General features: G+C 44.7%; 1 protein-coding gene across 1 annotated transcript in view; it reads left to right on the plus strand.

Annotated features, from left to right (window-relative positions):
- Positions 1-10700, plus strand: part of Gypc (glycophorin C (Gerbich blood group)) — a 34015-nt gene extending 23315 nt beyond the window's left edge. Inside the window, exons 2-3 of the mRNA XM_069989437.1 lie at positions 8104-8148; positions 9922-10700. Coding sequence (XP_069845538.1) covers positions 8104-8148; positions 9922-10118 — 242 coding nt within the window. The 3' untranslated portion in view covers positions 10119-10700. The remainder of the gene's footprint in view (positions 1-8103; positions 8149-9921) is intronic.
- The last annotated feature ends 4147 nt before the right edge of the window (positions 10701-14847 follow it).

Below are 14847 nucleotides of genomic sequence, written 5' to 3' on the forward strand. Positions count from 1 at the left end.
GAGGATGAAGAGATTGAAAATGGCCTCTGGAATGAAAAGAGACAGAGCAGCTGGGAAAAGGATGGCCAAATACACCTTGAACATTGCAGCATAAGGCTCTTTCCCTTGAGTTGGCAATCAGAGAGAAAACTGGCTTCTACTTGAGAGATTCCAGCAGCTAGTATGGAAGTTAGAGTCTCTCTAGTCTTTAGAGAGATACCCCAAGTTGGAATCCCTGAGTAGCTAGCTGAGAAGCCTACCAAAAGTTATCTCAAAGCAAGAATGACTTGTGTGCTATTGCCCCATGATTCCTAATCCCTCTCCCTGTGAGGTGTGAGCTGAGCTTTCTTCCACCTATAGAAGGTTCTAGCCCAGTATATTTGGCCTCCAGCCACAGCTCAGCTTCCTCTGTCCACAGCTACAGGGGGGAAGGCAGAGGATTGACAGCCATTCTTCTTCATGCTGGGTGCTACTCTGTGGAAATGACTGTCTGCTTCGAGCATCTCCTTGTCAGGCTAGGCAAAAAGTGTGTGAGCACAAGACTCAGGAGTCATTCAGAGAGGGTGGCCAAGGTCCTGCTAGCCAATGTCAGTCCAATCTTGTTACCCAGTGGAGCACAGAGGTCAGGCTCCTTCACAGACATGGTTTTCAAGGTTCTGAAAAATAATAGCTAGTTCTCCTTTTTCCTTCTTTCCTTTTCTTTCTTCTTTTTGTTCATGGTACCAAAGTTTGAATTCAGGTAAGAAGGAGCTCTATCACTTGAATCATACCACCAACTTTTATCCCTTTAACATTTTTGTTACTTTTCAGACAGAGCTTCATGCTTTCTGTGGGAAGTCAGCCTCAAACCACCACCCTCCTACTTTTTCTCTCATGTAGTTGGGATTATACGCATGTACCATTCCCATTGTGCCTAGCTTGTTTGTTAAAATGGGGTTTTGCTATCTATTCCCCCAGGCTGGTCTTGAATCACGATCCTAACATTATTTATATAGTCCTAGAAGCCTAGGGGCCTGAGAAAAGAAGCCTCTTGGCTCTGGAGAAGAAAACATTCCACATGATTGGATTGTGTAAGCAGAGGCTTGTACCCAGAAGCTGTGTCAGGAAGGGGTATCTCTGCCCTGTATATGCCTGGTAGTCTTGCTCAGGACTTGCAGATATCCTTGTCAGAAGAGAATGGAGAAGAGAAGCAAGGCTGCTGTAACTCACAACCCTGGTCATCTGGTCCCCAGGCCTTTTCTGCCTACCTCTCTCTGCCCTTACTCCTGACCTCTTCTGCAAAATACTTGTACCTGCCCTTAATGTTTACAGCACAACTTATCTGCCTCCATTGAACTACAAGAATAAGAAAAGAAAAACTGCTTGACTTGTGCCCTAATCTGAACATGGAGCCACCTTCTTCGAAGTCTAGGATGACAGTAGGAAATCCACAGTGAACTTTTCAAAAGTGTAGACAGATCAGGGTGAAGTCATCACTCTCCATATGAGATGTCTGCTCCCAGGGTGTGGAGGGATTGTGTGGGGTTCACAGTTCATTAAGAAGACAGAAACTGTTCTCCTGTATTTTCTACCTAGAGCAAAGAAGAGAGGAACCACTGGGTCTCTACCCACAACCTGCCTAGTGTTTTTAGAAAAATCAAATTCAAAAGACAAGAAGAAAAATAAATAAAAGTCAGGAAGAGCGGGAGGAGAAGATTGCATTCTGACTCCTGGGGAGTCCACAGTGGGCTCTGGCTTTAGCCCATGAGAGAGGAGAGCAGCTACTTAACTTGTAGGTTAGTACCTGGCTATCAAGCTGACTTTTATGTAAGAGAACAGAGAGGAAGCTGTAGGGAAATAGAAGACCACATACAATGTTAGGTGAGAGGTTTGAGTGATAGATGAGGATTATAAATATGTTTTTATTTTCTTCTAATATAGGATTTCCTGTGTTCTCCGAGCCATCTACAAAAATCTGTGGGCTGCTTTTACTATGGGAGGGAGATGGAGGTTGCTGTTTCTGAGCAGCAGTGGCAGGCAAGACAGGACATGGTATAGAAAGAGGAACGCTCAGTGGACCTTCTTGTGAGCTGTGGGGCAATCTGACTACGTTGCTCTGCACTTTGGTACCCTTGTTCAAGGTGACCTATGGGTGAGTTCAGGACGATCAATTCTACCTTGAGAGTAACAGGCATGTTATGATGAGTCATTAGATTAGGTGCACATAGGCCTCATCTGTACATTTATTATGCAGTCCAGATGAATGCACACACTGAGTGTGAGCAGGTGACACCCCCACGAGGTACATCCAGTAGCTGGCTGGAGCCAATGTCTAACACACAAGAACCAGGCATCCTAACATCTGGATCTCAATTGAGCAGCAACCTCCTGCCCCAACCCAGAAGCCTTACTAACCACTCCACAACCCAAAGGCCTCTTTCCCTCCAGGTCAGCATTGCCAGCATTGCCAGCATTGCCACTCACCTCAGCAGGCCAGGCTTTGATCACCTCCTCCAGGAAGCTTCTGGTAACTGAAGTCTGCACTTAATATGGAACATGTTGCTAGGTACTAGAGCAGGTATACTGAAGGAAAGAATGGAAAAGCAGTTCATTTCTTCCCTGTCATAGGACCCAGGAATCCTGGGACTAAGTTAGATGGCTGAGTTTTTTCTCTCACATCCCTGTCACTTCTGCAGTGCCCATTTGGACACTGTATCACATAGAATATGGGCAGCTAATTTGTCACATAAGTGTTACCTTTCCTCAGCCAGATCCTGGGGATAGAAGCTATCATCCCTCCTGCCTCCCTCTCAGCCTAGGGCCAGGTTCAGTACAACCTGTTTCTCCTTCTGTGGCTAGCTTCTGGGGGAAATGGATGGCTTGGTAGTAAGCTGTTCACTTATTTTTGGGGTGCACTTTCCTTCTGAGACCCAGAGCTTGAGAGCCACATCCTCTCTGGGAGCAATAGCAGCAAATCATCAAGGAAAAGTAAATTTATTTGACCTTTCTCACCAAACTAAAAGTCAGCTAATGAGCTCCAAATGTCACCTGTCAACTTAGCTGGCACAAGGACATTGAGCAACTTAAAAGAGCAAGAAGGAAACGCCCCAGCATCAGCCAGGGAGAACTCTTCGTACCTACCAAAGTTACCCTCACCTGTCCTGCTCCCAAAGTCCCATATTAGACTCACACAAAGTCCTTACTATCTCAGAGTGCTAGGAAAAGTGACTTCTCTACCATATCTGGAGGGTCTTTGAACTTTAGACACTCTGGGTAACTCGTCTAGCACAAGGCTCAGTAGTATATGCTATTGCTGTTGCTGCTTTGCTGTCTTCTGGTCTTGTCACCTTCTAATTGAGGGAACTTCCCAAGGACTCCTAGCACTTCCTTTCTTGGTTTGTTCTCTCTTTTCTGTTTTGTTGTGTTTTGTTGCTGGTACGGGGGCTTGAACTGAAGGCTTCATGCTCACTTGGCTTGAGCCTCACCTCCGCTTCCAGTTTTTGCTGGTTATGATTTGTCTGCCTGGTTTGGCTCTGAGCAGAGAACCTTAGATCTCAGCCTCCTGAGAAGGTAGGATTATAAGCCTGACACATAAGTACCTAGAACCCTTTTCAATTTTAAAGCTAAAAGCAAGGACTCCTCACAGGACTGAGTATTCCAGTATGACTCCATCCTCACTATCAGCTCTAAGAAAACTCATTCCCTGGAGTCCTTGTTCTACATCCTGAATTCTTCCCTCCTTGCTGAACCAGATGGGCAGAGGAAGACAGGAAAAGGGAGCTTCCTCTGCAATCACCAGGGCAGAAAGGGAAGTTATAAGAAGTAGACCAGGAGATACAGGATAAAAATAGCTTTTCAGGAAAAATAAAGCAGCCCCACAGCTATGGCTTGAATGCTTATTCCCTGAGTTAGATGTGTTAGAAAGTTAGTCTTCAGAGTCATATGATAATGATACTTGAGAGGGGATCTGGATCTCATGAATCTATCCATGCATTAATGAATCCGTGGGTTATTAAGGGACTGGCTATAAAAATGAGTTCTCTCTAGCAAACTTACTCTTGCTTGCCATTGGATTATCTCTGTCATGTGATTATACGGCTGAAGCCTCTTCTTGGATGTCAGGGCCTTTCTTGTGGGCTTCCTGGACTCCAGAACCATGAGCTAAATAGAAGCATATTCTTCATAAGTTATAGTCTTTGATATTCAGTGCCAGCAATGGAAAAGACTAAAACACCAGCACAATGTCATCTGAAAGCCCAAGAGATAGAAGGTTCTTGGAGGCCATGGAGGATTCTGACATCCACCCCAGGTCTAGCACCTGACCCCGGCACCCCACCAACATCTGAGCAACACCACTGGCCCCCAAAGATACAACTACAACTGAGGTTCTACACTGTTATCTGCATTCACACTGCTAACTAAAACAAAAACTATCACCTGCATTACAGGACAGCACCTGGGTGCTCTGCTGCCTCCCAGGGACTGCCACCTTTCACCAGGCAAGCACAGGTGGACTTGGACTTTGTGCTATAAGGAAGGAGGCATGACCAGCAAGTGGCAGATGCCATGGAAGAACAGTTATTCTCAGATTCTCAAACATATGGATGGTGAAGGGAACAGTTTAGTTAATTCTGGTTCCTTCAAACATTCAATAATTTTCATCCAATGCCAGGCACCCAGCCTGATGCTGTCCATAGAGCGAGCTCTGAGTAGGGCAGATGTGGTGCCCGGACCTGTGGAGTTTCTAGTCTGCTGGAGATTTAAGATTTAGAGGAGAGTTGGGAAGAAACAATGGGACCTTTTGAGTCTTTCAGACAGCAGGCTCTCTCACAGCTAGGTAGTCGCGGGGTCGGCTGCAGGAATGTGTACCTCCTCTCTCATAGTATTCCAGGCCCATTGTGGGTCTTGAAATGAAGCCAAGAACGTAGCCCAGTTAGGCCAAGTACTTATCTCTCCTGGAAGCCAGGATTCAAAGGCTGTGCACACTCACTCCATGCGGCCTGAGCTTGAGGTGTTGCCTCCTGATCCTTCTGGGTTACCTATATGACCCTCTACAAGTGATCTTTTCTGGGGTTTGGTTTTCCAGTCTATTAAGTACAGGTAATAATAGCCATCACAGGGACTAAGTTAAATTATATTGGATGCCAAGAACAGTGCCTGATATATAACAAGCAATTGCCAATTGTTTTGAAAAGAGGAGGAAATAAGGCTGAGCTGTAGCTCAGGGGCAAAGTACTTCCCTAGCAGGCACACAGCCCTGGGTATTTGAGATTCTGTAACCATCTATGTTAACTTAGCAAGGTGCTGTTTTTACTTGCTGGCTTATAGGGTGCTGGGTGACTGAGAAAGGTCAGGGTTCCAGCCAATAAAGCCTTCATGAATGCCCTCTGTGAATATTTATTGAGTACCTACTATGTGCTGACTAATTCATAGGCTACATGTGTCCACATTTTATGCCAGAGTCCAGCATCCACTTGAACCTGCTGGCTTCTGGTTTCAGATTTTCCTGCTTGAAATACTTTGAATGCTAAATCCTCTTCCCTACCTGGCTCAGTCTCCCCTGCCTGCCTCGGATGTGTATCCACTCTGTCTCTTTGCTGGCATGGTTCCTAATTTTATTCCCTTTGCACTCTGGGAGCCATGCTGGTCCCAGGCCCCTTAGGCTAGCTCTCCTGCTCATATGCTGTGGATCTGCAGCCTAGAAACTGTCCCTCACCCCTGCTCTGGATACCAGAAGCCAAGATCTAATCACACAGAGCCATGTGGCAGCCCTGAAGACAATGACCTCATCACATTATAGTTTCAGTGATGACTTGAGCAGAAATGACTATTACAGGAGCACCTTTCTGTGCTTTAATATGCTTAGCTGTTGTAATAGGAACATCGAATTTTCATGTTAGCAGTGCTGTTTCCCTGTTCTAATAAATCCTTCTCACTTGTTTCTCAAAGGGGAGTAGACCTTCTGTGTCACAGCTTAAGGGACCACTAATGCAGCTCTCCTGGATATACTCCTTGCTGGGTCCAAATTTTTAACATACTGGGAAACACACTCAATATCTTGTATCACACAGGGTGGTCCTGCACACAGGCAATCAATGGGGAGACCTAGCAAGGGGCTTCTAGGAGAGCCTTCTTCAAGAAAGCAAAGGAGGTTTTCTAGAGGTAAATGTGACAGTGAAGTCCCAGACTCATCCCCTGCTTCAACCCCATCTTCCACCTGTGAAATGGACCAACAACACTAGCAATCACTCAAGACTGCTTAGAATGATCAATAGAAAGCCCACAGACTGGGAGAAGATCTTCACTAGCCATACAACGGACAAGGGTCTCATATCTAAAATATACCTGGAACTTAAAAAATTAAATCCCCCCAACAACAAATCCTCAAAGAAACAACTACCTGATTAATAAGTGGGCTAAAAACTTAAAGAGAAACTTCTCTGAAGAGGAAATAAGAAGAGAAATAAGAACAGACACTTGAAGAAATGCTCAACTTCTCTAGCCATAAAAGAAATGCAAATCAAGACAACAACATTGAGATTCTACCTCACCCCAGTCAGAATGGCTTTAATCAAGAAATCTCATAAAAAACAGATGCTGGAGGGGATATGGCCAAAAGGGAACCCTGCTGCATTGTTGGTGGGAGTGTAAACTTGTTCAACCACTTTGGAAAGCAGTATGGAGGTTCCTCAAAAGACTCCACATAGAGCTCCCCTATGACCCAACAATCCCACTTTTGGGCATTTACCCAAACGATCACAAACAAGGTCATATCAAAGCTACCAGCACAACCCTGTTTATTGAAGCATTATTCACCATAGCTAAGATATGGAACCAACCTAGATGCCCCTCAGTAGATGAATGGATCAAGAAAATGTGATGTGATATGTACACACACACACACACACACACACACACACACACACACACACTGGAATTCTATGCCTCCATCAGAAAGAATGCCATGGAAATGGAAAGACTTGGAAAAATTATATTAAGTGAAGTAAGCCAGGCCCAAAGAAACAAAGGTCCCATAGTTTGCCTTGTTTGCAATGACTGGTACATATCTATGACAAGCAGAGAAGGGCAAAGACTATGTACATATGACCATATGAGATGAGGTTAACCGAAATGTACCCCAAGACAGGGACACAAGGGTTTTTTCTCTCTCTTGCTATTTTTTTTTATTGTGAAAATACTGTAGAGAGGGATTACAATTACATGGGCAAGATAATGAGTACATTTCTCATCAAGCATTGTAGCCTCCTCCTTTGTTTCCCCTTCCCATCCCTTCCCATCCCCGACCCCCCGCACCAAAGTTGTAATGTACTTATAATGCACTATGTGATTCTTTTGTTTCTTTTGTAAGTTCTTCCCCCACAGTATAACCCCTGTTTTCACTGTATTTGGTTTTTCTGGTGATCTGCATCTTGTGTATACATTTTGTGATTTGGGGAGTGGAGGGGTATCCCAGAATGCTTAAAAGGGAATGCAGGTTGACCATTGTCATGATGAGACTTACAGGACACTATGTTGAAAATGAACTTTACGATGTTGGGGTGGGGAGGGAGGAGTTGAGGAGGTAGGGAGGGAAGTGATTGTGGGGGAAAATCAAAGGATAAGAAATGTACTCATTACCCTACTCACGTAACTGTAACCCCTCTGTACAGTATCTTTACAGTAAAAAATATATGTATATATATAATTTTTAAAAGACTGCTTTGAAGGACACATGAAACAGGAAATTGGAACTAATCACAATCCAGTGCCTGAAGGAGCAGACTGCCCATTAAACACAGACTGTCCATTAAACACAGTAGGGCACCTCACCATCCATGCCACAGATACCTAGTGAGCATCTACCAGATGTGGGCACTACCTTCATGCTGGGATACAGCAAGGAGATGGCAAAGTCCTGGAGCAACCTGGTGTTCACAGGGTGTTCTTCAGCCTCGTCAGCAACCAAATTGAACCTAGGCCAAGTCTGTCCACCTCAGTCAGGGCTCTGTGCACTCAATGAGCTGTTCCTATCTACTTGGGCCACTCAGAGCTGCTTACAGACACACAGTGGGTGCAGCCTTGAGCTAAGGTGCTGCGGGATGTGGGACCTTCCCACTAACCAAGCCCTCTCTTTCCTCTCCACAGATTCAGGGATGTCAGATAAAATGATGGACATCGCCATCATTGCCGGTGAGTTTCCACAACTGGGTCCTTCTAGCAGCCAGGAAAGGCATATGGGAGAACCAGCCTAAAGATCTGGGGGTGAAAGGGTGACTGTGGCCAGAGCATCCCTACCCTCAGAGGGGCCTTGAAGGTAGAATGGGAGAGTCTGGTCCTGGTCAGAAATGTCCAGCATGGTTCCTGGTGGAGTAGGCAAGGTAGAGAGACCATATCAAGAGGTACCCTGTTTCCACAGGGCTTCAGGTTAGAGAGGGAGTGACTTGAGCAGAAGAGATTACAGATAGAGGTGAATGGGCAGGGGACTAAAAAGGCTGCCTGGTCTTTTCCCCATCTCAAGCATCCCACACTAACCCCAGCCCCAGCTTCATGCATGCCTCTGTCCTAAAGGAAGTCTGACCTTCACTTGCCTGTATTGGACCTAAGCAGTAGCTTCTCATTGGTCACAGCTCTGAGCCAAACTTCAGTTCAGGAGCAACCACATTTAGAAGATACTACTTATTCACTTCCTGTGTTTGAGACCCACACTTCTTACTAGCTTATTAATAGCTCAGGGAACTTCTATAATGAAATGAAAAACAGCAGGAAGCCATCAAAGACACCTGTTCAGTTTCATTTAACCCAGCACCCTCCTACTCACTGGATCCTGAGCCTGCTTTTACTCAGCCAGTATTGTTGACCTTGTAAGATGTAAGTGTCCCGCTGCACGCAGCTGGAAGTTTAGGAAATAGTTCCACAAAAGCGGGACTTGGCAGCAGTTTCAGCCTTCTCATATTCCCCCAATGACCCCTTGAATAAACCTGTATTCCAATAAAGACAAAGGCTTGTTCTGCAGCCTCAACTCACATGGCCAAATTCAAAACACCACCATGAATTGCTGCCCTTCAGCTCCTTCTAAAATCTCCTAGTCTCAGCCCCCATACCCCCTCCTCTCAAGGCCCTGAATGTTACCTCTAGTGATTTATCCCAGCATACCCTTTGCACCAACCAAATCCAGTTGCTCCTTTCAGACTGGGGAAGTCCTTGGGCATACAGCTAATGGCCACAGGCTAGGGTGACACCACTTTCCACCATGAATCCCCAAGCACATTTAATAACTCTCATCTTCCTGTTTCCCTACCCCACTCCTCTAAAGAACAGCCAATTCTTGCTAGGCTTCTGAGACTTTTCTAATTTTACCACAGAAAGTCTTGCACCCTAGAAAACCTCCGTAGTTGGGATTGTCTGAAGAAATAAGAATTTGCCAGTCCACAGACTCATCGTTTTTAAACTGCTCAATCTGCAAGGATCATAAAGCAGGGTTAAGTCTAGCCAGCCTGTTCTAGCCACAGTGTCCAGTGAAGGCAGGGAGGGAGGGAAGAGAGAAGGGAGAGAGAGGAGAAAAGGATCCTTTCAGATGAACAGACAAGAGGCTTGCACAGCTAGGCAGAGAGCAACAAAAGGAAGGAAGGAAGGAAGGAAGGAAGGAAGGAAGGAAGGAAGGAAGGAAGGAAGGAAGGAAGGAAGGAAGGAGGGAGGGAGGGAGGGAGGGAGGGAGGGAGAGAGGGAGGGAAGGAAGGAAGGAAGGAAGGAAGGAAGGAAGGAAGGAAGGAAGGAAGGAAGGAAGGAAGGAAGCAGGGAAGGAAGGAAGGAGGGTAGGAAGGAAGGAAGGAAGGAGTTGGTTTGGACTGGCAGTAGATATAGCAGTATATCTGTTCTGGTAAGGTCCCTATGGAGTCTTAACCCTTGCCCGAGGTCACATGGCACGTACTCTAGACTGACTCATGCATTTCTTACCTCCTGAAGCTGTGATTACTGCTGTGGCTTTTGTCCTGGTCTGCCTCCTCCTTGTCATGCTTCGCTACCTGTACCGGCACAAGGGGACCTACCACACCAATGAGGCCAAAGGCACAGAGTTTGCAGAGAGTGCAGACATGGCCCTGCAGAGTGACCCTGCCCTCCAAGATGCTGGTGACAACAGCAGGAAGGAGTACTTCATCTGAGGGACAGCAGACCTTTCCTCCCCGAATGCCTCCTCCAGCTGTGGGATTGGAAAGGCCCCACCACCTACCACCCTTTCCGGAACCACCAGGGAGCTCTCAAGGCCACTGGCTCTTCCTAAGATTTGCCTTAGAGAACATTGGGTGCCTGCCAGGAGGAAAGGGGAGGATGCATATTATAGGGGTCTGTCCAGGGGACCCAGGGGAACAGCAGCTACCCCAGGAAATGTGCCTTTGTACTGTGAAAAGAAAAGGAGAAAGAAAGTCTAACATTTAGGTCTTTCTGGGCCCTCAAGTGTCATCTTACCAGCATGAGAAGCCTTCCAAGTGTGAGAGGGGTGGGTAGACCCCAGACTGGGGATATAAGAAAGTGAGACATCCATCTGTTGACTGGGGATAATGACATCAAATGTCAGTCCTTGACATTTGGGGGAAAACAGCAGGTGCCAGAGCTGAAAGGTACCTTTGTCTCCCATTGATCCAGCTTAAAACGATTGGAAATAAATCTGAAATGTAACCAAGCATTCCATGTCAAACCCACACTACTCTAATTGTCTGAGGAACGATAAATGCTACCCAATGCTGGCTTTTCTCTGGTGTGATTTTGAGTCCTCTGACAAAGTATATGTGCATTGGGTTGAAACTGTCTGGTAGTGGTATGTGTGCATACATGTATGTACATAGATGTTTATGCATGAATGTATGATTGTGCGTGTGTGTCCAGCATCATTTCCCCACATACACATATACACCAGCTATCCAAATCAAATATAAGGAAACACATTGTCCCAGTGGTCAGGGAACTGGCTAAAGGGCTGGTTTCTAATACACTGTATTAAAACAAATGGACCTACTCAAAGTTATGAGTGAACTCTGTCATTTATCCTAAGTGAGGATCGTGCTTGGTGATTGTAATATAGACTGTAGAGTCCACTCTCTTGTCTTGGGATGTCAGGACACTTACTTGACCTGTCTGGTATCTATGTTCCCATGCTTCAAGTGAGAATAATGCTAATAAAGGTAACTCTGGATGCTAATGCCCAGCAGTGCAGGCAGGATCACAGGTGCCCAACACACAGCATTCTCACTTGTAGTGTCACCAACACATAATGAAATGTCCTCCTTTCACCTCTTGCACACTCCCACCCTGTGGAGTAACTGAAATACAAAATGAATGGCAGAGAAAATGAGCTCATTAACCATCCCTTTCCACTTGAATCTTGGTAAGATTCCTAACAGCTCATCAGCCACTCAGAGCAGCAGTTCTGAGTTGGTCCACTGTTTCTGGAGTGCCAGCATCATCTTGAATATCTCCTCAGCTCCACCATCTTCACTAGAGTAGGCAAAAGCGCACACCTCACAGTTCCTGGGAGGTTAATAGCAATGCAAGCTTAAAACGGGCTACAGTCCTAAGATGTTGCAGGGGGAGAGAAAAGAGGCAGAGAGAGCTGGCAGCAACTGACAATAGTAAGATACCCTTCCCCCAGGTGACTTTGCTTGCTTGCCCTCTACTGTAAAATGCAATGCTTAATAATAGTAGCCACCCCTTATCTGAGGGCAATGTGTTTCAGAACTCCCAGTGGGCATGTGAAACCAAAGATAATACATTTGTATGGTATATTCCGATAGTATGTTCTGTTAATTAATATATATGGATAACAATGATAAAGTTTAATTTATACATTAGACACAATAGGAAATTTAACAATAATAGTAAAATAGTATGACTATACCCATACACTATAATAAAAGTTACTTAAATTGTGAATTGTTTATTTCTGGAATTTTCTATCTAATATTCTCAGATGACAGTGGACCACGGAATTTAAACTTCAGAAAGCAAAATTGTGGATGGGGGGGGTCTATTACCTAGGGCTTTGTTTCCCATACTGTTCTAGAATACCAACCTGGTAAAATCATTATAGAACAAGGAGCAAACAAAAAGGATGTTTATTATGAAAATAAGTTTCAAAATATTGTGATTAAGTAAGGTAAAGCTTCTTGACTTTGCTACTAGTTCAGTATAAGTTGACTCTTAAAGGAGGGGAAACAAGAGATGAATTTCCCACAAACTCATGGGCTATGTGTTTGGGAAACAGCCTCTAACTGACATCTAACATCCCTTCCTATGGTCATATCAGTTCCACTTTTGAAAGTGCCAGCGTAGAGCCTTGTCTTTGAGGACTTGATCACAGATGGCTGGCCAGTAAGCACAAAGAAGGTACACAGACCTGCCTTGCTTTGGAAAGGGCTCCACTCCTGGGAGATTACCCAAAAACCCTTGATTATTTCAAAGGATGTTGGCCATGTGCCCCTCCTTCAGTGAGTCCAGAAGCCATCTGTATACCTATGGATTCAGAACTGGCCCCAGGTCTGATTTCTCCTCTTCTCACCTACCCATCCCAAACCCATCTCATTCTCCTTATTTTCCCAGTGGCCTGAAAACCTACTGAAGTACACCTTCCTCACCAGCTCTCTGGATTCCAACTCAGCAGCAGTGATAGTGTCTCAGCTTCAGTGCTGGGTCCTCAAATGTGGCCCAGTCCAGATGTCACCAAGGAGGAAGTTATGACAAGCTGACTGCTGAGGACAGAATACTATATTGAAAGGCAGAGTGAATTATGAGATAGTACCGCATATAGTAACACATGCGCGCGCGCACATACACACAGACACACACACACACACACAGACACACACACACACACACACACACACACACACACAACATACACACGGGAAAAGATGTAAGTTATGACCCACCTAAGTCAAAGACCCTTTCATTGTCTTTGCTAGCTCCCTAGCAATACACTGAAGACGGAGGTCATTATACAATTATGTCCTGAGAATGAAGCTGTGGTAAATATGCACAAAGAGGCACAAATCAGAGTTTCCCCAACCTGTTAAGGATGAAGAAAGGAAAGAGGAAGTGAACAAGGAAAAACAGATGATGAGAAGCACAAAGATGGGGAAGGATGACTGGAAGCGAATTTAGAAAGGCCCAAGTATACTAGAAGACATCTTTGCTTCTTTACAAAACCTTCAACCCTTACTAAACAACCCCAGCAGGTAATTTAGGTTCATTCTCTCCTTAGATCTGCAGAGACTGAAGCTCAGAACGGCTGAGAGCTATGGAGGACATGACACATCGATCCCCAGAGAGAACATGGGAACCTTTACCTGCCTGGCTCATTCCTTCTCACCTTGTTGAAGGTGATCACCAGAATTCTTAGGGGTGCAGACTCCTGAATACTGGAGCCTTTTACCCATGTGGGGGTCAGAGCACTCTAGGCCCTGTCTGTCATCCAGAGACACTGGCTCATGACAGAATGACATCCACTACTTCTCTCTCCATTTGTCTGCCTCCCTTTCATTCTTTGACCTTTCCCCCTTGGTAAAAAAATAATGATTTAACTTTTCCACATTCCAGACTTGTCAACAACATGAAGAACATGTTTGTACTTTAGAGGGCTTTAAATATTCTTCATGTTTTAAACATGTTTTGAATAATAAAGATATAAGCATGCTAAGAATTGTGAAGGGGATAGTATTTTACTTTCACGTGAGCAAGTTAGCTATAACAAATTCACGGATACTAACAGAAAGCATGGGATACCTTGGTCAAAGACAAAGGACTTTATTATTCAGATCTCTTTGTATCCTAGTCTCACATGGGTCACATGGAATGCCCCAAATGATAACTTGCCCACATGGTGGGTTGAGTTCCAGAACTGAGAAAGGAGAACATATTCTGCTGGGCAGCAGATATACTTACCCTTTGCTCTATGAGTGGGGAGTGGTAAGCATGGGGGAGGCACCATCTCTGTTTTCCCAAGAGCTTTTATATGCAAATATGCAAGTGTTTAAAATACTCATTTCACTGAAGAGTGTTCCAACATCTTACCAGATATGGAAAATGTGAGAGATCCATGAAGAATTGACTCCCAACAAAGTAGGCACTCCCCAATACTCAGTGAGTGATCAATAACTATTACTGAATACATACATAAAACCCAAGATGTGCTAAGTAACTGGGCTCATAGCACTTTAAAGTATCTCAGCCTTCTCATTAGAAAATCAAAACATCTGTTCTTTAAGCCACATGGGGAAACTTAAAGTAGAAAACTTTTCTCCTGTCTTTTGTTAGTGTGTAGAAGATAGAGCTGCAGGTTTGGTTGTTTTGATCAGCTTAAGATCACAAGAACAGAGAGAGGCATACAGCTGGGGAAATGCTTAGTTCCTGGGTAGATTCATAAATCCAGAGCCCGGCAATGAGGAAGGACAAGTTTTGCCAGCCTCTGTTTCTAAGAGCTTTCTGTAGTAAGAAGTCTCTCTTACCATATTATAGACCTTAAAAGGGGTGGGGGTGATTCTTAACACATTCAGACTTCCTGGTCTTAAACTTTGAAATGAATATGTCAGCTAGCTTTTAGTTTTGAAGCTGAAATATCATAGTTGAAACTGTTTATTTTTCTCCAAGTCAAAAAATTCATCATAATGAGCTCTATGTTCAGTCCTCTCAAGATCAAACACCTTCAGCCTACAGATGTCCAGAATCTATTGCTTCCTCCTCCATTTAGCTCAATGCTGTTGTGTATCAGGTTTTGTCTTTTGAAGATGACAGTGGAAAGGTAAGGACTGAAGGATTGTGCACCTCTAGAGCTCAGCATCCCAACAGTGGAAACACCTTCATTTATTCCCCATCCTTTCCATAACAAATATCTGAGCTTAT

This window comes from Dipodomys merriami, unplaced genomic scaffold, assembly GCF_024711535.1.
Source record: "Dipodomys merriami isolate MVZ:Mamm:240054 unplaced genomic scaffold, mDipMer1.0.p SCAF_38, whole genome shotgun sequence".
NCBI classification, from domain to species: domain Eukaryota; kingdom Metazoa; phylum Chordata; class Mammalia; order Rodentia; family Heteromyidae; genus Dipodomys; species Dipodomys merriami.